At 59.5% G+C, this 21,780-nt stretch overlaps 2 protein-coding genes across 2 annotated transcripts; one reads left to right on the top strand and one right to left on the bottom strand.

The window, feature by feature from the left end:
* Positions 833-7,496, top strand: EMILIN3 (elastin microfibril interfacer 3). Its single transcript, XM_005672945.3, has 4 exons — positions 833-1,191; positions 2,544-2,666; positions 4,063-4,286; positions 4,527-7,496. Exons 1-4 carry the CDS (start codon positions 1,025-1,027, stop codon positions 6,311-6,313), a joined length of 2,301 nt encoding a protein of 766 aa, XP_005673002.2. The 5' UTR covers positions 833-1,024; the 3' UTR covers positions 6,314-7,496.
* Positions 8,146-20,624, bottom strand: LPIN3 (lipin 3). The gene is given in 22 exon segments (NM_001141986.1): positions 8,146-8,434; positions 8,595-8,698; positions 8,775-8,889; positions 9,082-9,234; positions 9,649-9,735; positions 9,899-10,047; positions 10,941-11,079; positions 11,676-11,719; positions 11,796-11,888; positions 13,463-13,532; positions 13,613-13,706; positions 14,043-14,212; positions 14,352-14,451; positions 15,229-15,266; positions 15,269-15,481; positions 15,484-15,575; positions 15,713-15,833; positions 16,989-17,072; positions 17,269-17,543; positions 18,753-18,848; positions 20,189-20,387; positions 20,490-20,624. Coding segments are annotated over 21 exon segments (2,574 nt in total). The 5' UTR covers positions 20,381-20,387; positions 20,490-20,624; the 3' UTR covers positions 8,146-8,289.

Below are 21,780 nucleotides of genomic sequence, written 5' to 3'. Positions count from 1 at the left end.
TCTTGCAGCTTAGCCAGTCAACAAGATGGTACTGAGTGAGGATGACTGTGAGGATCAGCTCGGCTTCCAGGAGTCAGTTTCACAAGGGAAATGTGAAGGAAGCCTTACCTTAGCTGCTGTGAGAAAGACCTAAAGGTTTTCTTTGACCAGATACTGAAAGTGAACCAGTGCTTCCGTCCAGCCGGTTAAGAGCTTTAGTTACACAAAGAGAAGCAGAGCATCCTTGGCTGGGTTGAGAGGTGACTGGCCTTGGGGGCTGGGTGCAGCCAAGACCTGAGAGAGATGAGAGTGACGCACCAGGAAACAGAAGGACAGCCTGGCTGCTGGACTGGGTGGCAGAGGGGGCAGGAAGGGGTTCAGATGCCCTGGGAGGGGCCGGCAGAGTTATCAGCTGTCCTGGGCACCTGGGAACAGTGATGCTGCAAGGAAGCAGAGCTAGCCAACAGGGACCGTCTGGGGCCTATTCCAAGGAGGTGGCTACAGAGGTGTTGCCCCAGCTCCAGAACCCTGGATCGTGCCCCCCCGGGCGCACACGGCTTTTAAGACCAGAGTGTCCCGCAGGTGGGCAGCTCTTAGAAAGCCCCATGCTCAGGCCTGCCCCAAGGGTCTGACGACAGTAGTGGACGCATGTATTGGGGGACCTCCCGGGGCGCGACGGCCTGCGCCCCTCCACTCCAGGGCTGCTCTTGTCTTAACCTCTTGCTCTCGGGCGGCCCCTCGGGCGTCAGCCCTGAGCTGGGGCGGGGGGCTGGCGGCGGTGAGGGGGCCGGCGGAACAGAGCGACGCGGCCCCAAGTTTATGCTAATCCGCGCAGAGCCCGCCTCCCGCCTCCCCTCGGCGGCCCCAGCCGCGAGCAGCGCCGGCCACTCGGCGGGACGCAGCAGCCGTGAAGCGCCAGGCGGCCGGGCCAGCGAGCTCCGGGGGCCGCGACCGGCGGCGGGACCCGGGCGGGCGAGCGGTGGGGCGGCGAGCCGACACCCGGCGGGGGCCCCGCGCGGGGCCAGGTGGAGACCCGGGGGCCGCAATGGGCCGCCGCCGCCTGCCGGTCTGGCTGTGCGCCGTCGCGGCGCTGCTCTCGGGGGCGCAGGCCAAGGGCACCCCGCTCCTCGCGCGGCCCGTGCAGCCCGGTGCCTCCCGCTACAGCCTCTACACGACGGGATGGCGTCCTCGGCTGCGCCCGGGGCCGCACAAGTAAGCGGGCCATGCCCCGGGCGGGAAGCGGGAGGGATCGGCCCAGGCGGCGCTCCCACCTGCCCCGGCCGCACGCGGGGGCACCGGGCACCCGAGGCCGAGCCCCCGCCGGGGCGGGCTCCCCACGCTCCGGGGGGCTGCGGGACTGGCGAAGGAAAATAAGCCGAGGGGAGCCGGCGCGGCGGCTGGGGTCCTGGCAGTGCCCGCGGAAACCTTTCCAGCGAAGTAACATTTTCCAGCTGCGCTGTGTGCAGACTCCCGGCGCAGCGGACCAGGTGGAGGGAGGGCGGGCGGTCTGCGCACGGAACACGCGGGGCCACCCCCATCCCACGCCAGGCGTTTCCTCTCTCCCTGGCCAGGGCCAGGTAGGCGATGGAGCTGTGTGCCCAGCGGCTCGCCATCCTCCACGGTCACCCTGGACCCCGCAACCCTTTGGGAGCCCCAACTTGGCTGGGCCGCAGAGCCGGTGGGGGCTCCTGGGTCCTGGACCCGTGTTGTGGCTCCAGAGCCAGATTGCAGTAGGTGGTACACTTATGCCAGGCAGCCACCTCCCCAGCCCAGGCCAGTGAGAGAGGCTACAGGCCCTCCCCTGCCTTAGCGTCTAGTCTTCAGTAGCTTCAGGTGAGTTTGGGGCCCTGCCTGGGCTGCTAACTGAATTTGAACTCTAGCTGAGTTTGAGGGCTATTCTAGGAGTGTACCCAGTTTGGGGCCCTGCCTGGGCTGCTAACTGAATTTGAACTCTAGCTGAGTTTGAAGGCTATTCTAGGAGGAGTGTACCCTAACCCTAACCCTAACCCTCAGTCAGCCTGGGCGTGTCAGAGCAGGCTTCCTGGAGGAAGTGGTACAAAAAGTGACCTGCGAGCAGGGAACCAAGAGCCATGGCCTGGGCTGGAAAACTACAAGGTGGGATGCATTCCCCAGGAGTCAGTCAGGGGAGGAGGGATGAGATGTGTGGTCTCAAAGGCACTAAGTTGGGATCTGAGAAGATTCCATGTCGAGATAAGGAGCTGGGCAGCCCATGAGGGAGTTAGAGAAGGGTGAGGAATGTGGCAAGGCTCTTGGGGGGAACCTAGGGGAGGCTTTTTCTCTAGGCAGGGCGAGCAGAGGTAAGACCTCAAGAAGGGCAGCTGCTCTGGGCTCCTGGTTCAGTATAGCACTTACAGTGACCAACCCACTGGGGAGCCTGGGATCAGGAGACCAGCAGTGGGGTTGGACCCCAGGAACAAGAAGGGGTAGAGGAGAGATGGGAGTCTGGTCTCTTGCCAAGGCCCACAGTTGGTGGAGGGAAGGAGCCAAAGCCTCGGTGGGCCTGGCACAGGTCAGATATTCCAAGGATGCCATTCCCCCCGCAGGGCCCTCTGTGCGTACGTTGTGCACAGGAATGTGACCTGTGTCCTACAGGAGGGAGCAGAGAGCTACATAAAGGCTGAATATCGGCAGTGCAGATGGGGGCCCAAGTGCCCCGGGACAGTCACGTGAGTACACCCCTCATCCCACCAACTCAGGATCCCTGGGCACAAGCCCCCAGCCTTCCTTCAGCTGAGAGTAGCAGCCAGCTCCACAACTCCTTGGACTTCAGAGCGCCGAACGCTGTCACCATACAGGCCGGATGGAGGGGGCTGGGGAGAAGCCAGGGCAGGCTCAGGTTGGAGCCCACGGGGGAACAGGGGAGGGTTCCTGGGGGAGAAGCACACAAGGCAAGAAGGAAGCAGCAGAGGCAAAGGGAGCAGAGGAGAAAAAGCAGAGGAGAGCAGAGGGTCAGAGTTATGATGGCTGATCTCAAAGGGGGCCCTGGGTCGACCCAGGGAGGGTGGTGGCGATCATGGAGAAGGCAGACCAAGGCAGAGAGGACAGAAGCCAGATGTGGGGGCTTTAGCTAGAAAGCTGGGGGTTCTCTGCGGGCGTGTGCTATCACACATAGGTGCAATGCACAGGTCTGTACTTGGAAATATTCAAACGCGTATGTGAAAACAAACGTTTTTGCTCCCGTGTGTCAGTGGGCAAACAGGTACACAGCTGAAGAGGTGAGAGAGTGCCAGCGGTGGGTGCTGCCCTGCGCCCCTGGGCCTTGCCCACTGTGCTCACAATCAGAGGTGCCCTTCAGCCAGCCTCTGGGCCCAGGGCTGAATTCCCAGAGGAGGCCAGGGAGGAGGGGCCCCCAAGTAGGGAGCGTGAAGGGCTGCCTCCCCCAGCTCCAGCACGGTCCCCTCATCCACCCAGTGGAAAAGGGCTGGGGTTTCATGAGGATTTTTCAAGGGACCATCAATGGCAGAGTGGAATTTCTCTTCTTTCTTTTTTCTTTTCTTTTTCCTTTTTTTTTTTTGGCTGCCCCACAGCATATGGAGTTCCCAGGCCAGGGATCAGATCTGAGCCACAGTTGCAACCTAAGCCACAGCTGTGGCAACACCAGGTCCTTAACCCATCATCCCGAGCCAGGGATTGAACCTGCATCCCAGCGCTTCCAAGATGCTGCCAATCCCATTGTGCCACAGTGGGAACTCCCAGAGTGAAACTTCTGATGGTAGTCTGAGCCAGAGGGGGTCCAAGTGGTCTTGGGAGTCTTGGGCTAAGTTCCCACTAGCCTTTTCCCCAAGCAAACAGGATGGGGCAGGACTTCTCTCTGCTCCCTTCCCCAGCCCATCTCTGAGCCTCTGCAGGGCCTGCTTCCACCCCACCTCCCTGTCACCTTAAGCACAGAAAAAGGAAAAATGCTGATGGTGTGGTTACAGGAGGAGACATCTAGACCTTAGACCTTCTGCCAGTGTCTGAAAGTGGCCCTGAACCCCAGCCAGGGGCCAGGGTCACCTGCCAGGAGGCAGGAGCCTCAGGCCACAGGTGCAGAGCCCTGCCCTCTTCTCATCCCTGGCCCAGGTACCGCACAGTGTTCAGACCCAAATACAAGGTGGGCTACAAGACGGTGACGGACCTCGCCTGGCGTTGCTGCCCTGGCCTCACTGGAGAAGGCTGCCCCAAGCACCTCGCGGATCACGGGGCCACCCCACCTCAGCCGGCGCCCGAGCCCCAGATTCCCTCAGGGCAGGTGGGCCCAGGCCCCAGGCCCCTTCCTTCCAGCAGAGTGGCCCCCAGCCCCCATGGTGAGTGTGCCCGTGGAGACCCTTGCCAAGGGATGGGACTTCCGGGGATTGATCTAGGCTGATCCAGGCTGGCTGCTTGAGCAGGGCTGGAGGGTGAAGCCCCCAGAGCCCCTCCCACAGCTGAGGAGGCAAGGTCCCCAGCAGGGCTGGCTTGGGACAAAAAATCTCAGGCGGCCCAGCAACAGGACAGGCTGAGAGGGCCAGGCCAGTGATGCCCTGGGGTACTCTCCTCTTTCCCAGGACGGAAAGCCCCGGGGCTGTTTGGCGAACGGCTGGAACGCCTGGAGGCTGATGTCCAGCGCCTGGCACAAGCATATGGTACCCTCAGTGGCCTAGTGGCCAGCCATGAAGACCCCAATAAGAAGACTGGTGGCCCCAGGGTCCCTGCCACCCCCGTGGGCTTTGGAGTCATCCCCGAGGGATTTGTGAACCCTGGAGAGACAACTGGAGGACTGCTCACACCTCCCCTGCACGAGATCTTGAGCAAAGTCACAGAGGTGAGCAACACACTTCGGACCAAGGTGCAGCTGCTGGACGAGGTGCACGGATTGGCCCTTGGCCACGAGGCTCACCTGCAGCGGCTGAGGGAGGCCCCCCCATCTCCGCTCACCTCCCTGGCACTGCTGGACGAATATGTGGACCGACGGCTGCACCGGCTCTGGGGGAGCCTACTGGATGGCTTCGAGCAGAAGCTGCAGGGCGTCCAGAGCGCGTGCGATCTGCGGGTGCAGGAGGTGCGGCAGCAGTGCGAGGAGGGCCAGGCGGCCAGCCGGAGGCTGCACCAGAGCCTGGACGGCCGGGAGCTGGCCTTGCGCAGGGAGCTCTCACAGCTGGGTACTCGGCTGCAGGGCCTGAGTGTGGCTGGTGGGGGCAGCTGCTGTGGCCAGCTGGCCTTGCTCAGTGCCCGCATGGACAGCCTTGAGAGGAACCTGCAGGTGGTGACCGAGGCCCAGAGGGGACACAGCCCCCCCAGCAGGGATGACCTCACGCGGCTCTCTGCTGCCATGCTCGAGGGGGGTATGGCTGGGCTGCTGGAGGGCTTAGAGACCATCAATGGGACAGAGGGTGGAGCCAGAGGCTGCTGTCGGGGGATGGGGGAGGGGGGCTGGGGTGTGCGGGGCTACCAGGCCATGCTGGAAGAGCGTGTGCAGAGGCTGGAGGAACGCCTGGTGACACTGGCCGGGGACCTGAGCCATGACAGCGCCCCCCCAGGCAGGTCAGCTCGGCCCCTCGTACAGACGGAGCTGGCCGTGCTGGAGCAACGGCTGGTTTCACTGGAGACTTCGTGTACACCCAGTACCACCTCAGCCATCCTGGACAACCTCGTGGCCGAGGTGAAGGCCTGGCAGAGCCGGAGCGAGGCCCTCCTGCGTCAGGTGGCAAGCCACGCAATCCTGCTCCAGCAGCTCAATGGCACCGTGGCTGAGGTCCAGGGGCAGCTGGCGGAAGCGACGGGCAGCTCCCTCCAAGGCGAGATCACCCTGCTCAAGGTCAATCTGAACTCTGTGAGCAAGTCGCTCACGGGCCTCAGTGACTCTGTCAGCCAGTACTCAGATGCCTTCTTGGCTGCCAACACATCCCTGGATGAGCGGGAACGCAAGGTGGAAGCCGAGGTCCAAGCCATCCAGGAGCAGGTCAGCAGCCAAGGTTCTCAGCTACGGGCTGGCCACAGGCAGGTTCTGAGCCTGCGGGGGGAGCTGGAGCAACTCAAGGCTGGTGTGGCCAGTGTGGCTGGCGGGCTCAGCCGCTGCCAGGACACAGCCCAGGCACTCCAGCACGCAGTGGGCCACTTCGACCAGAGGGTGGCCCGAGTGGAAGGTGCCTGTGGGAGGCTGGGCCTGCTGGCTGCAGGCCTGGACAGCTTGCCAGCCGACTCACTTGGGCCCAGGGAGGGCCTGTGGGGTCACGTGGACCAGCTGAACCGCACGCTGACACAGCACGCCAAGGACATCGCCCGCCTCCGGGATGACCTGCTGGACTGCCAGGCCCAGCTGGCCGAGCAGGTGCGGCCAGGGCAGGCTGACTAGGTGGGCTGGACAGGACCCAAGCCCCAGGTCCTGCCAACCCTGGGGCCCTCCCCCAGAGCCCAGCCTTGCCCAGCAGGGCCTCCCAGCCTCCCCTGGCCAGCGTGGATGCCACTGCCGAGGGCCCCGAAGGAAGTCTTGGTCCAGCTCCACCCGACTGTCTAGGCACCAACATCCACACTCAATGCTGCACCAGCTGGACAATTCAAGATAGCGGTCAAGGCCAGTACTTCATGCCTGAAGGCCGAGGGGGGGGGGCAGGCTCTTAGAGACCTCGTGATCCGTAGTCTGCAAATTGCTTTTCTGCAGACACACCAGCCAGCACCCTTGCAAAGACCTTCAGATCCCTTCTCTGACAGCAGCCTTTGCCCGTGGACAAGAGCCCCAAGCCCATGGAGGGTTCCAGTTTCCCTGTCCCCTGGCTTCACTTCTCAGCCGTCTGGGCTCACTTTATTCAGGAAGGCGGTGCCCACTGGCACTGCCCTTCTCCTGGCAGCTTCACGGATGCTGTTTCTGCACCAAGGACCAGGGGTTTCCACCACCCCACGGGTCCTTCAGGACTGAACGGAAACACAAGGACTCAGTGAAGAGTTTGTTCCTTTGGATCTTCCCCCCAGGCGAGTGCCGGGGCTGCCATGGATGCTCAGAGGAAAGGACGGGGACCATACGATCTGCTTGGAGACCCTACCCTTTTTCTTTCCTTCCCCAAGGATGTTTTTAGGGTACTCCGGTCCCCACGCAGTCCTCTCCTTTCCATCTTGGGGGAAAGCTGCTTCTTCCCCCCACCCCCAGGTTAGGGCCTCTCTCCTAGAGGGCAGCCCTTGTGTACGTCGTGGCCAGAACGAGGCCAGATCCTGGGCAGGAGGCCACAGCTGGAGGAAAAGGGCTCCAGGCCTAGTTTCCAACATCCTTGGAAAACCCCAGCCCTGCCTGGATGTTCACAGAGTGGTGAGAAATTCAGGTACGACAACATGAGGACACAAGTGTTTGTCCGGCCTGCACACTTCCCAGAGACCCATCCCAGCCGAGGCTCCTGGCCTCCGGTTCCCCGCGACAGCACGGGCTCTCCTGCACTGTGGTGCAGGTCCCCGCAGCCTGGCCTTCTGGGTTCTCAGCACTTGGGAGCCTGCCCTCCACTTCAGTGCTGGTGGGGAGGGCAGGCCTGGATTAAAGCTTGTAGCCTGTCCAAAGGTTCTTTCTTACCCCGAGACGGTGGGAGGGGTGTCGGCACTTCTTCCCACAGCATCTTGGGCAAGAGCTCATTCAGCAGCTGGGCAGGCAGTGAACGGATCAGCAAGGGAGTCAGGGAAGGTCAGCCCCCATCTGCCCAGGCAGGGTTTGGGACTGGATCTCAGCAGAGGTGCAGAGAGGAGGTGGGTGACAGTTGAGTGGGGCTGAGCCAAATGGGAGCCACACTCCTTCAGTCTGGTGCTGCCTGGGAACCTGCTCTTCCCAGATGGTGGAGGGGGCCTCCTGCACTGGGGTTGGGATGTGCTGATATCAAGGCACAAGCACGGGGCAGCCATGACGTCTGGCTCCAGAGCTGCGGGCAGGGGCTAGGGCTGCGTGGGGCCCAGCTTCAGAGGGTACAGTCCAGGCTCCCCGAAGGGGAGTGCCTTCCCACAGCTTCCACAAGCCCTTTCCTAGGTGTACAGGACTAAAGCCTTGTAGAGGCCTCCTTCCTCTTTCTGTCCCATCAGGAGTTAAGGCAGGGTCCCGGGGTGACAGGGACAGAGACAATAAGGGTACGGAGAACTCTGCAAGGACACAGTCATTTAATGGCTGAGGCCTGGAGAAGCTGTCCCAGCCCCCGCAGCTCAGCTGGCAAAAGCAGGGGACAAGAGAGGCTATGACTTAGGCCTGAAGCCCCCTCCTCCCCTTTGGTGAGTTGGCCTCCAACCCCCAGGCCCTGGGATGTGCAGTTTGTTCTGGGCTAGCGGCAGGGGGCGGGGGGCAGGGGGAGGGCAGGCAGGGCAGGTTCAGGCCAAGGCATCGAGGTCCACAGGGGCCAAGGGCTTCCGCCAGTAGCAAAAATTGCTGTATTCAGGGTTGGCCAGGTCTGCGCTGGGGCCACGGGCCACAGGCGGGAAGAGGAGTTCGACCACATCGCTAAGCCGCTCATACCTACGGGCAGAAGGCACCAGACTGAGAGCCTGAGCTTCCACCAGGCCGCAGCCTCCATCACAGCAGGTGGAGACTCTGCATTCTGCCTGGGAGCCCTGGATCAGGGAGGGGGGCCGGGGAGGGGGGCCAGGCTGGGGTACGTGGCAGGGCTGGGCCTCACGTGGACTTGTGGTTCTTCAGGAGCTCCTGGCTGAGTTCTCCCCGGGGGTTGACCGTGAAGATGCGGGATGTAGGCAGGCCAACCTGGCGGTAGGCAGTGACATCCTGCAAGGGACAAGGAGAGGTCGGTGGGTGGGGAGATGGGGAGGAGGTGGCTCAGCCCCCGGGGAGGGACACTCACATTGGGTCTGTTCCCAAAGGCAGCGTAGAAGGGCTGTTCCTGGGGCAGAAAGAGCTGCTGGATGTCACTCAGGCAGGCGATCTTGAATACCTCTGGCTTCTTCTCAATCACCTCCCTGTAGCAGCCGGGGCCGTGGGCAGGGAGGGGGTTAGTGACCAGAGGACGGCAGGGTCAGGTGACAGAGGCACAGGGTCTGACCCAGAGGACACTGGAGTCAGGCCTGGCGCTGGCCCGGCCTGGCCTGGGCTGGAAGTGGGACTGTGCTCCCTGCCCCTAGTGTGGGCTCACATGGTGTGGGGGTGGTTACCTGTGCAGGGCGGAGAAGAGGCTGCTGGGAGACAGCAGGATGGGGCCCTCAGGGAGGCTGCAGCCCCGCTCGCTCACCCACTGCAGGTACCCCTTGGTGAGGTCAGCCATGCCGATGGCCCGGGCCGAGCAGTACAGGAACTTGTACCCGTTTCTGGGGGCAGGCACAAGGGCAGCACAGAGCCTTCAGAGACCAGCCACTCCCCCCTGCCTGTGTGGCTTTGGCCAGTTCAGCCCAACCCTGGGGCCTCTGCAGGGAGAGGACTTAGGAAAAGAGCTGGGCCAGGCCTGAGAGGCAGAAGGAGAATGAACAGTCCTGAGGCCCAGGTGGATCAGGAGAGATGAGAACTCGGGCAAGTCTGCAGGCTTGGGCTACAGCACGAAGGCCAGCAGTTGGACTCAGAGCCCAACCATAGCTCTGACTGGGTCTCAGCACTCCAGGTTCCTGCCCCGGGCTCCTTCCCTGCAGGTCCCCAACCCTGGCTTCCTGGGGCTGAGACCAGGATGGCCTGAGACATCCGGTCACCCCCTCCCTGGGGTCCTGGCCCAGCCCAGCCCAGGCACTCACAGGTGGATTTTGTGGAAGAGGCTAGTGATGCCCTGGTGTGTCCAGTCTTTCCCCAGCTGGGGCAGGATGTGTCCCAGAGCGTCAGACCTAGAGCCACAGGGCAGGGGTCACTTGGTCCTCCTGCTCTGTGGGTGTGGCCCAAGGGGGCCTAGCCTTCCACCCCCAAGATGGCCCATGGGGAGGGGATGACCTCTCTCCCTGTCCCCTCTCCCCCAGGCCTCCCCTCCCCTCATGGCCCACCCGGCCTCACTTGGTGATGGTGCCATCGATGTCAGAGATGACCACCTTGTCGTCCCACTTCCACAGGTAGATGGTGGCTCTACAGCGGCAGGTGCCCTGGTACTGGGTGGTCACGCTGAAGACCACTTCATTGGCACCTTCTTGCAGGTTCAGGCGCCGCTGGGGCCAGACATGGGGGAACTATGATCTGCCACAGCCAGACTCTGTCCACCCCCAGAGACAGCCACATGGGCAGAGGTACCACAAGGAGGAAGTCAGGGCTGCTGGTGGGACCTGCCCGGTGCCAGGCACAGAAGCTTTGAGATGAAGGTCACGGACAAGGCCTGGCCCATGACCCCTGCCCAGGTCTCTCAGGTCACCCTCACAGCCTGCACTGCTCTTGGCAGGGAGACACGCCACTCCATAAAGGGGGCCCTGTGGGGATCTCCACAAGGAGCGAGGGTACCTGTGACATCGCCCCGAAGAAAGACCCAGCCCCGTCCTTAGTCTATAGAGAAGGATCAGGACAGCTCTTAGCCACGGCCTGTGACCTGGCTGACCCTGAGCTGGGGGTGATCCCCAGGGTACCACACAGATGGCAGCTACTCTGTGCCAAGCTGGCCAGACCCTCCTGGGCATCTCCCTGACCACAGAGTCACACTCAGGAAGAAAACATTCTTATTACAGGACCCACCGTTACTGAGCTCAAAGATGTGACTCGGGGGCCTGGGGTCGCCAAAATCTGAGTGGCTGTCATCAGCGTTTGATTCCTGCAGCTTCCAAAGGCAGACCCGGAGCCAGCCAACCCACTACAGGTAGATATTTTAAGATGATGTTGGAGGGGCTTTGCCAATAAAAGCATCCAGCGGAGGATAGGCTGGCATTTGAAGAAGTGGCACAGAAAGCTGTCCCTGGAGGATCCCAGCAGGACTGTAGGGTGGCTGCCAAGGGGATGGAGTCTGGGCTTTCGTGAACACAAGCCATTCCTTAGCCGGGCCCTGGGGGCCTCTAGGATAGAAGCATCTCAGCTCCTCCGACTCCACCCCCCATAAGCACCACACTCACACACTTACGATCTGACTGGAGGAGAGACGGAGGGACTTCTTGTAGGCAGGACTGTGGGCTGGCGGTGAAGCGGGCAGGGAGGGGGCCTCCAGGATGACGGGGCTGTCGAGGACATCGTCCTCACTGCTCGGGGCTCCGGGCTTCTCCCTGCAGGTAGCCGGGCTCTGAGGCCACCTCCCCCAGAGGAGGCCTTCACCCCTCACCCAGGCCACAGGGCTTGGCCCTGCCCCTCTAGGGACCTCTCCTTCGAGGTGCCACCATTCGGGGGGTGGCTGCAGACATCAGGATACAGGCCAGTGTGCCACACCCAGAAAGGTGACCCAGTATCTGCTTGGGAGATACTGGCCTGAGAAACTACAAGTGCATCTTGGCCAAGATGCTGTGGGAGCAGCCAGCCCGTCCTTGATCACCCCCACCCAACCCTGGACATTCTGGGCCACTTCAGATATGAAAGAGGGAAGCAAGGTGGGTGCGCCCTGGTGAGAGGAGATGCCCTACTCCTCCTCCATGTGGCAGCCACCTGTCTAGGCCAGGAGTCCGGGTGTCTGTTCCAGCTCTGCCATCTCCCAGCTGTGGGACCTTTGGTGTATCTAGGTTTTCTCATCTGCGAAATGGGGCAATTTCCCAGGAGGCATGTAGAAGGACTTGTGGGAGACAACCATGGCAGAGGAGGGATCTGGCTCCACCTGGGCCCCCAGACTCCAGCTCCAGCTGCAGAACCCCAGCCAGGAAGCCCAACTTACACCCGCTGCTCCCTTGCTGTGGTTTTCTCGCTCTGGGCGCTGCCCTGTGGGAAGAAAAGACACCTAGTGAACTGCGCATCATGCCTGTGCTGTCCTCGCTCTGTGACCGTGACCACCTACCTCCTTGGCCGGCAAGTCCCTGCGTCGCCAGGAAAACCACCACCGCCCTCCCTTCCGGGGCATCTTCTCCTTTTCCAGCTTGTCCACGGTGCTCTGTGGGGAGATAAGAGCCATGGCATTTTCCCTATACCACACAAACCCACCTTATATCGCCCTTGGGACCCCCGTGAACCCAGAGTCTAGGACTGACCCTAGACCAAGGTGCTATCAACATCTGGAGGCTAAAGAAGACTACTCCCCCCCACCTTGGGATGCTGAGCAATGACTCAAGGAGATAAGCATGGGTGGCTAAAGGCCACTCCACCCCAGCCCCGACCCCCTGGCTCTAGCCCAGCCTTGGCCTGGCATCCAGATCTTGTTGATCAGTCTCCCTGCTCCAGTAACTGTGGTACTTTGGGAGTTTCTCAAGATCTGATTCTCCCTGCACAATGCCACCAAGTAGCAGCAGGGGCAGTCTCCATCAGTACCACTCTCAACCTCCAAGACCAACACAAGCAATTCCTAAGGTCAGTGATCTATCCCAAGAACAGCCTCCCTCCCTGCATGTTACCATCACTGTCTGGTGGGGACACCATGGCCCTATGAAAAATTCCCATTGGATCTGTGCTAGATAACCCCAGGAGAGCCCGGGGCCCATCTAGGAGACATATCAGCTTCCTGCAAACACAGAATGGAGACCCCACATCAGGAGGATAACAGCCAGGGTGTCCGCTTGGGCTAGGATCAGGCTGGGGGAGTTTCCCAGGGGCCCTAAGTGGTGGGTCTGTCTAAGGTGACGAGAGCCAAGCAGGAGGGGACCCTCTCCCTTCCCACAGGCTCTGGATCCTAACTCAGTCCCAGAACCAGCCAGAGGACAGAGCTGAGCATCACCAAAAGGGAGACACCAGCTGCCAGCACCCGGTGAGTGATGTTCTTTGGGCAAAGCCTAACCCAGCCAATAACAATGGGCTGTACCGGGGTGGGGTCCTGGATGGCTGGGGCAGGAGCAGGTCAGCCCTGCACAGGGTGAGGTTCTGGGAGGGACAGAGGCCAGAGGCTGGACCATTCCACCTCTGAGCATCTGTACATGCTATTCCCCACCCCTCACCTACTCATCCTTCAGACCCCTGCCCAGCAGCACCTGGTCAGCAAACTCCCTATTAGAGCCTCTTAAGGCACCTTAGACCTCTCCTTCCCAATCCTCACAGTTGAAGTGCATGTTCATTTGGCTAAGTCTTTGATAAACTCTCTTCCTTTGAGGGCATGACTGTCCCCAGGCTGGGCCTGGCACACAGTAGGTACTCAACAAATGTGCACTGATAAAGCAAAAGTACCCGCAGCCCAGCCTGGAGAGGGTCTCAGGTGAGGGGTGGGACCGCCATCTTCCAAGATCCAGAAACCTCCTGTTGAAGGCACGTCATTGTCACGTTTATCCCCCTCCTTTGAAGTAAAGTCCAAATCCAATCCAAATGGGTTCAGCCATGCCAGGAAACTGGGGGATGGGTGGGGCTTCATCCTCACAGTCTGGGGCAAGCCTTCAGGGGAGCTCAGTCTCTTCTCCCAGAGTGGGTTCCACAGCCGGTCAGCCCCAGGCCGTCTCTGCCCACCCTCCACTTCCTTGCCAAGGCCCTCCCCCCCCAAGGCTATGGCTACTTCCCCTAGAGGCCCAGGGGTGCTCTAGCCATTACCTTGGGCAAGTTTTTCTGGAAGGCTTGCAGGGAGAGGATCATGGGGGCGGCTACAGCCCAGTTGTAATGCCTGGAGAGACAGGTGGGGTGTTAGGGCAGTGGAGGGTGGGGAAACCCAGTGGCTGCCAACGGCCCTGCCCCAGGACCCACTTCTCATTGATCTTCACCACCAGGTTCGGGTCGTCCAGGAGGCCAGGGTTTTGGGCCAGGTCCAGGTAGGAGACAACGTGCTGGTTGAACCTCTCTGGGTACAGAGGCAGAGGGCGAGAGGTGAGGTCGACACATCCCACATGACCTGCTGCCCTGGTCCCTCCTGGCTTCCCTACCCTCTGCCACTTGGGTCTTTGACTTAGCAGGGCTCTTCGCTCCCTAGGGCTCTGACACTGCTGATCTCCCCGCACCCCGGCACTTGCCATCCTGCATCCACAGCAGCTTGGCATCAAGCATCTGCCTCACAGGGTCTTGGGGATGCCCAGCCTCACACACACTTCCACTGCTCCGACCTCTGGCGTCTCCCTCCCCTCTCCCGTCCCCTGCTCAGGGCCAGGCCTGAGAAGGCAGAGGCCATAGTCAAGCATACCCACGGAGATGTCCCCGCTGTCAGCCAGGCCCCCACAGAGGGACAGCACCACTGTGTCCACTGTGTCCACTGTGTCTGGAGAGGGTTCTGGCTCCTGCTGGGGGCTGCCATCCCCCAGGGACTTCTGGCTGCCAGGTTCACTCCAACTCCTGGCCCCCAGCCCACAGTCGCTAGGGACAGAGGGGCCAAACAGTGACATGAATACAAGGAGGCTGGGAGGAAGGGTCCCAACCCTCCCAGACCCCTGAGCGCCAGTCTGTGGCCCCACAGGCTCCAATCCTGACACTCTGGCATCCAGAACCCGGGCACCTCTGCGGGAAGTAGAGGGCTGCGTTCTCAGAGTCCAGGGAGGGCAAGTCATCCAGGTAGATGTCACTGGGGCCCAGGTGCTGGCTTCTCTTCAGGGAGCCTGAGGGCAGAGGAGGGAAGACCTGTAGACCTAACATGTGCTCTGTATCATGAGCGTACACCACCCCTTCCCTTCAGCGACCCAAGGCAGCACTGTCCAGTAGAACTTTCTGCAACGCTACCAAGGTCCTACGTCTGCACTGTCCAATATAGTGGCTGCCGGTCACATGTACTTAAAATATGGTGTGAGGAGAAATGGAATTTCAAATGTTATTTAATTTGAATCCATTTAAATTTAATTTTAAATAGCCACATCTAGCTGGAGATGCCCCACTGGACAGTGCAGACTGGTGCCTTCCCATGATCTTAAGATAAAGCCCAGGTCACAAGCCAGGGATGACCAGCCTCTGCTATCTTGCCGGCTTCCTCTTCCAATCCTTTCCCCAGCCTCACTCAAGACACAGCAGCTGCTCGGTTCCCCTCTCCCTTCTCACGGCCTTGACATGTGCTGCTCCCTCTGCCTAGAATTCTCTTCCCCTGGTCCCCACTCAGCCAGCCAAGTGGCTCTTTGTGGTCCACACCTCAACTCAGGCATCACCTGCTCCGAGAGGCCTTTTCTGGTCACATGATTTAAATTGCCCCCAAGTCCCCACATCACGCTCTTCCTGGTTGATGCGGGTGTCATCTGTCTGTCACCGGACTGTGAGTGCCATGAAGGCGGGGGCCAGGCAACGCCTGGCACACAGTAGGTGCTCAAAATGGGCTTGAAATCTCAGAGTCTAGCCAGGGGAGAACATGAGGCCAGGGGAGCGGTGGGAGGGGTCCAGCCGTCACTCACCTTTCCTCCCAGAGGTGCCTTCTGGCCGCCCAGTGGGAGGGGGGCTTCCAAGGCAGCCCAGCTCCATGATTTAGAGGCAGGAGGGTGGCCGGTGTCCCTGGAACTCTGAATCTTGGTTTCCTCTCCCTCAGGGGTGGGGAGAGGAGGATCCACCAGAGTGGGCGCCCCCATGTCAGGCTGAGGAAGGCCAGTGCCGGCCCCTGTTTGCAGGATTGGGGGTCCTGCAGGGTCCACGCCAACCACAGAGGCAGAGGAGAGGGGATGCTGAGCACCCCCTGAGGAGGAGAGGCTGTCCTAGAGCTGCCATCAGGGACCATCGAGGATGCAGGCCACTCTGCTTTGCCCACCTGCAATCAAATAAATGGCCAAAGATGTGGGCGGTGCAGGGCCTGCCTCCCACGGCTTCGGGGAGTTGCCCCAAGTCTCAGTCACTGGGGTCCTAACGCCTGAAAGGTGGGGATGAGGGGTTGACACGGGAACTCACCTTAGGTAGCCTCCCCCAGGCCCACTGCATGTGAGACTCAGCTCTCATGGAGCTGGGTTCTGGGCTCCGCAGCTCCAGCTCCGAGTCACTCTTAGGGGATGTTAGCCCACTTGACGAGAGGCTGCAGGGAACAAGAACTGAGAGACACCTGATCCAGCCTGCCACCCCCTGCTGCCCACCCCAGCCTAGGAAAAAATTTTTTTGCAACACATATTTATGCTTGTGTGGAGTATATAAAAAATAAATAAATATATAAAGAATTCCTATAAGTCAACACTAAGAAAGCAATCCAGTAAAAAAAAAAAAAAAAAAAGTGGGACGTTCCCATTGTGGTTCAGCAGGTTAACACCTGCCATAGTATCCATGAGGATGCAGATTCCATCCCTGGCCTTGCCCAGTGGGTTAAGGATCTGGGATTGCGACAAGCTGCAGTGTAGGTCACAGATGCGGCCTAGATCCAGTGTTGCCGTGGCTGTGGCGTAGGCTGGCAGCTGCAGCTCAGGTTCAACCCCTAGCCCAGGAACATCCATATGCCACAGGTGGGCCCTAAAAAAAAAAGGGGGTGGCAAGATTGTGACTTTTTTTCTTTTGTCTTTTAGGGTCACACCCGTGGCATATGGAAGTTCCCAGGCTAGGGGTCGAATCAGAGCTACAGCTGCTGGCCTACACCTCAGCCACAGCAATGCCAGATCCAAGCCTCGCCTGTGACGTATACCACAGCTTATAGAAATGCCAGATCCTTAACCCACTGAGCAAGGCTAGGGATCGAACCTGCATCCTCATGGACACTAGTCTGATTTGTTTCTACTGAGCCATAATGGGAACTCCCCAAGGTTGTGACTTCTTAATGGGCCTAGGGTTTCCATTAAGAGTGATGAAAAGGTTTAGAATTAAATAAGGGGTGATGGTTGTACAACATCATGAATATACTAAATGCCACTGCATTGTGACCTTTGAAATAGTTAACATGCTAGATTTTTTATTATGTGTATTTTACCACAATTTTAAAAAATGGGCAAGACTTGAATAAACTTTACAAAAAAGATATAGAGTTCCCTGGTGGTGCAACGGGTTAAGGATCTGGAATTGAAACTGCAGTGGCCTGGGTCAATCCCTGGCCCAGGAACTTCCCCATGCCATGGGCCAAAAAAAAAAAAAAGATATACAAATGGCTGGTAAATATGTACTATGTCATTATTCATGATAAAAATGTAAAAGAAGACCACCCTAAGACCTTGGCCTTGAGTCTCTGCCTGCAGCCCACCTGGATGCTCACCTGGCCTGGGGGGCCCACTCGCCATCCGAGTAGGGGTAGATGTCTTTGGGCTGCGTTGAGAATTCTCCTTCCAGCTGGACATTGCTGAGGAGCCACAGGGAAATAAATGGTCACTGACAGGACAGGGAAGGGCATGGAAGCCTGGACATCAGGGGCTTGAGGAAGTAAAGCAACTAAAGCCCAGAGAGGTCAAGGACCTTGCCCAAGGTCACAGAGCATCAGCAGAGGAAACCATGTGTGAACCCCACTTCAGGTTGAATCCCATACCCTCAAACCCCACCTGGTCCCTGTATATCCTGGGGGCTCCGGCCTCGGCTTTTCCAGCAGGGACGGCTCACTCTCAGCGCCTGCCTCCAGCTCCTCTGAACTAGAATCAGCTGCCATGTCCTCTTTCCGCCTGGGTTTCCTCCTGCGACGCTTCTTCTTCCGCCCAGTAGAGGCCATGGCGATGCTGGCCTCAGGCTCACTGGCTGTGCCCAGCGGGGAGTTGGAAGGGAACTCAGACAGGCCCCCCCAGGGGATGGGTGATGTGCACAGGCAGGGGGGCACATGTTCCTGTGGGACAGACCAGGGGCAGGGCTGAGGGGACAATAGGGGCCTGGAAGACAGGCATGGAGGCTGGACAGAGGCTGTGGCGACATGGCCTTGCAACTGCTGCTGGCCTCAAGGCGCCCTAACGGGGATAAAGCAGCCTCAGGCCCAGGAGTGTATGTGCACAGTAAGCGAGCATGCCACATGAGCCACACCATCCAGACACCTGGGCATCGGCCTCTCAGCTCCTCTGCCCACACACCCACCACAGCAGACACCTACTTGCCCTTTAAGACTCAGCCAGGTGTCACCTCCTCCAGGAAGCTTGCCCTGACTTTCCTCAACCTCAGTTCCCACCCGCTTCACTGCAATGACCAAATACTTCCATCATCTCTTGTTTACAAGTCTGTCTCCCAGGCTAGTCAGGAGCCTTTTTTCAAGGCAGGGGTCACCCTTCATCCAGGTCCACCGCACAGTGTCTGACATACAGTAGGGACTCAATTAAAGCTTGTCAAACAGTTTCCACACCTCTGCTGGCTTATGCTGGGCCTGCCTCCCTTCTGTACACACCCCTCTGTCCCTCCCCTGCCCACACGCTTCCACCTCCCAGCTGCCCTGAGGCAGGACCAGATCGAGAACAAGTCTTTTTTTTTTTTTTTTTTTGTCTTTTTGCCATTTCTTGGGCCACTCCTGTGGCATATGGAGGTTCCCAGGCTAGGGATCTAATCGGAGCTATAGCCACTGTCCTACACCAGAACCACAGCAACACGGGATCCAAGCCGCGTCTGCGACTTACACCACAGCTCATGGCAATGCCGGATCCTTAACCCACTGAGCAAGGCCAGGGATCAAACCCACAACCTCATGGTTCCTAGTCGGATTCATTAACCACTGAGCCATGACGGGATCTCCGAGAACAAGCCATCTTCTGCTTTCCAGTCCCAGCCATTGCTCAGCGCCCTACTCCTCTCCAGGGAAGGCCTCTCTTTCACCCTTTAGGGACCCAGCTCGAGCATCCTCTTCTGAGAAAACTTCCCCAAGAGCAGTCAGCCCTTCCTAGCCCCTACCCCCCCAGCAGCACATCTCCGCCAGCATGTCACGGGTGCTGGAGGGCCAGCCTTGCCTGCAGACCTTTGTTGGTGGGGGACTCCCTGCAGTAGGGACCGTGACCAACCCCATGGTCCTGCCCTGGGGGAGGTGCACTAATGAAGGAACAGGGCCAGAGGCACTTACCTCATCGCTGTCCAGCTCCTGGACGAAGAAGGCCTCCCCACTGTCCCCCAGCTTCATGTGCAAGTCCACGGGCTCCCCGTTGATCTCAATGTCTACCTGTAACGGGGTGTGGCGGGGTGGGCGTCCCCTCTGTTGGTCCTCACTCCCATGCTCCAGTCCATCCACTGGCTTCCCAGCTGGTCCTGGAGACCCAGGCTCTCTGCTGCCCCAGAGCACTGCGCTCTCTGGAACTCTCTCCCCCGCAGACCTTGGGGTGTCCTGCTGCTCCCCACTCTGAGGGTCTCTGCTCACCATCTGTATATTCTTGTTGATACCATGATTTCTGTGTTGTTCTCTCTTCCACAGCCCATAAGAATGAGAACATGATCTGTCTTGTCACTGATGTGTCCCCCAACCCCCAGGAGAGTGCCCAAATGTTTGTGGATGACATGAACAACAGTAAGAGATGCTGCTTGCTGGGGGGCACTTAATGTGTGTGATATCTGCCTTGTTCAGTCTTCACAGCAACCCCTGGCAGTAGCTGCTGTCATCGTCCCCGCTTTATAGATGAGGTTAAGTCATTCTCTGGGAAGTAGCCAAGTGAGGCTGTGAACCCAGCAGGTCTGAGTCCAAACCCAAGCTCTCAACCACTTAGCTACACTGTCTCTTGCAAGCTTACATTCTCCTATTAGGATTCTGGCAAGTTCACAATCACCCCAGTGTGAAGGGAACTTGGGCCACCAAACCTCCAGCCACACACCGTCAGTGCTAACAAAAACCTGTCATGTTCGCCTGAGCCCAGTGAAGACAGGGCTAGTTTCTCTTTTTTATTTTTTTTCTGTTTTAGGGCTGTACCTGTGGCATGTGGAAATTCCCAGGCTAGGGGCCGAATTGGAGCTGCAGCTGCCAGCCTACACCACAGCCACAGCAACGTGGGATCCGAGCTGCGTCTGCAACCTACACCACAGCTCAGATCCTTAACCCACTGAGTGAGCCAGGGATCGAACCTGCATCTTCATGGATACTCGTTGGATTTGTTTCCGCTGCACCACGACAACTCCAGGGCCAGTTTCTTAAGGAGAGGAACTCATTTTTGAGTATCACCCACATGCCTGGCCTTGGGATAGCGTTATTCACCAGGCAAATGAGCCTATCCATTTATGTGAAGCAGCTAAGACTGCACAGGCAAGACCTTGGTAAGCTGGAGCCTGGTCCCATGGCCCCAGGGCAGGAAGAAGCACCCCTATTCCCACCCCGTGCTGCTTCCGGGGGAAAATAGGGACCCTTCTGGACCAGAGCCCCCAAACCAACCTTCTAAGAAAATGCAAAAGAAGGGAAGCCTGTCCAGAGGACCTGACCCCACCCCCAGAGAGGTCGGGGTCCTCTCCCGGGACTGCAGTGGCTGCCCTGGCTTCAGCAGCCCACCCTACAGGGGCTCTCTCCCAGTCACCACTCACCACCTTCTCCCGAGAGCGCAGGACGCCCAGCTTCCCGAAACGCACGTGGAAGGGTGAGCATCGGAAGGAGCCGTCCACCTGCTTCACCACCAGCACATCAATGCCCCCACTCAGAGTGGCCGGGTTCAGGCCCCGATAGAGTCCCTTCACTGTCCCAAACACTGTCTCCGCCAGCTGCCCCACGTAGTTCATGGCTGTGCTGGGAAACGGAGGCAGTGCTGGGACCAAGGCCTGGCCCCACCACCCTCCGAGGGGAGGCTCCATGGCCTGAGGCCTGACCCTCCCAGGGCCCCAGACTCACGGTGCGTGGTCCTCGGTACGCCTCCACAGACGGGCAGCAGTGATGCGGGCGGAGGAGTACCTGTGGATGCAGGTTCTAATCCAGTCTAATCTTGGACAGCCACCTCCCTTCTCCAGGTGCCGACGCCTGCATCTGTCAAATCAGGGCACTGAGTAAGGCAACCCCCAGCACCGTGAGCCTCTAAATGCCATGAGTAATGACAATGACCATGGTGCTCAGTGGCACGGCTCATTTCATCCTCCCCACAACCTGTGAGGCTGGCTGGGAGGGTGGCATTATCCCTGTTTATGGACAAGCCAGCTGAGGCTCAGAGGGGTGGAGTGACTAGCCCGAGATCTCACAATTAGTCAGGAGAGGAGGCAGGATTGGCACCCAGGCCTGTGTGATTGCAGAGCCCTCAGTGGGAACCACTGGGATGGCCCAGTTGGGGGAACAGGGAGTTGGAGGGTGCAGCAAGGGGCAGCCTGAAGCTAGATCATGCCCAGGGCCCTGCTGGGTAATAGGCGACAGTCCTGAAAGCTGATCTCTTTCCAGGAAGTGGAAAGGAGGGAGCCTCTCTTTCCATCTGAGAAATGGGTTCAGCTGTCTTGCTGCCTCCTGGTCCTAGGAGTTGGGAGGGGCCTTGCTGGGCCTTGGTGGCTGATCTGTGGGGGGAACCTAAAGCTCTGCCCACCTCTCAGCTGCTTGACATAGGGCATCCCCTATAGGTGGACCCAAACTCCAAAGCCCTTCTCAGTTTCCCTGAGATGTGTGGGAAGCCCATCCATGGCCACAACATGACCCCAGTGTCTCTAGGTCATAGTTCTCAGCCCCGACTCCCACTCCCAGACCTGCATTCAGGCCTTGGACTGGCCCCTGGTTCATCAAAGCTGTTCCTACTTCCCCAAGCCAGACAGACCAGTCCCTCCAGCTCTCCCACACCAGGCAGAGCCCTGGGTGAGCCAGAGGCAGCTGGGTGAGTCAGAGGCAGGAGGCTGTAGCAGCTGCAGAGAAGAACCAGGGCCATGATGAGAGCCACCTCTGTGCTAGCATGCTGCCACCCCGCCAGTTCCGGCTCATCGCCCCTTCCCTGTGGGCCATTCTACTGCCCCTCTGGCTTCCAGGACCCAGGCTGTCCCACAGGAGCACTTCCCTCTGCTCCAGCACCAGAACTGCTGGAGGTCTGCCTGCCACACAAGATCACCCCCCAAAGAAGTCAAGTGACTTGTCCAAACCCTATTAAGATGATGGGGGGAGGGAGCGATGACTCATAGCCTGGTTTCCTGACTCCATACCACGCTTCCTTCCACTC

Source organism: Sus scrofa, chromosome 17, assembly GCF_000003025.6.
Source record: "Sus scrofa isolate TJ Tabasco breed Duroc chromosome 17, Sscrofa11.1, whole genome shotgun sequence".
Classification (NCBI taxonomy): domain Eukaryota; kingdom Metazoa; phylum Chordata; class Mammalia; order Artiodactyla; family Suidae; genus Sus; species Sus scrofa.
The sequence above is the reverse complement of the archived record's forward strand: the minus strand, read 5'-3'. Positions and strand labels throughout refer to the sequence as shown.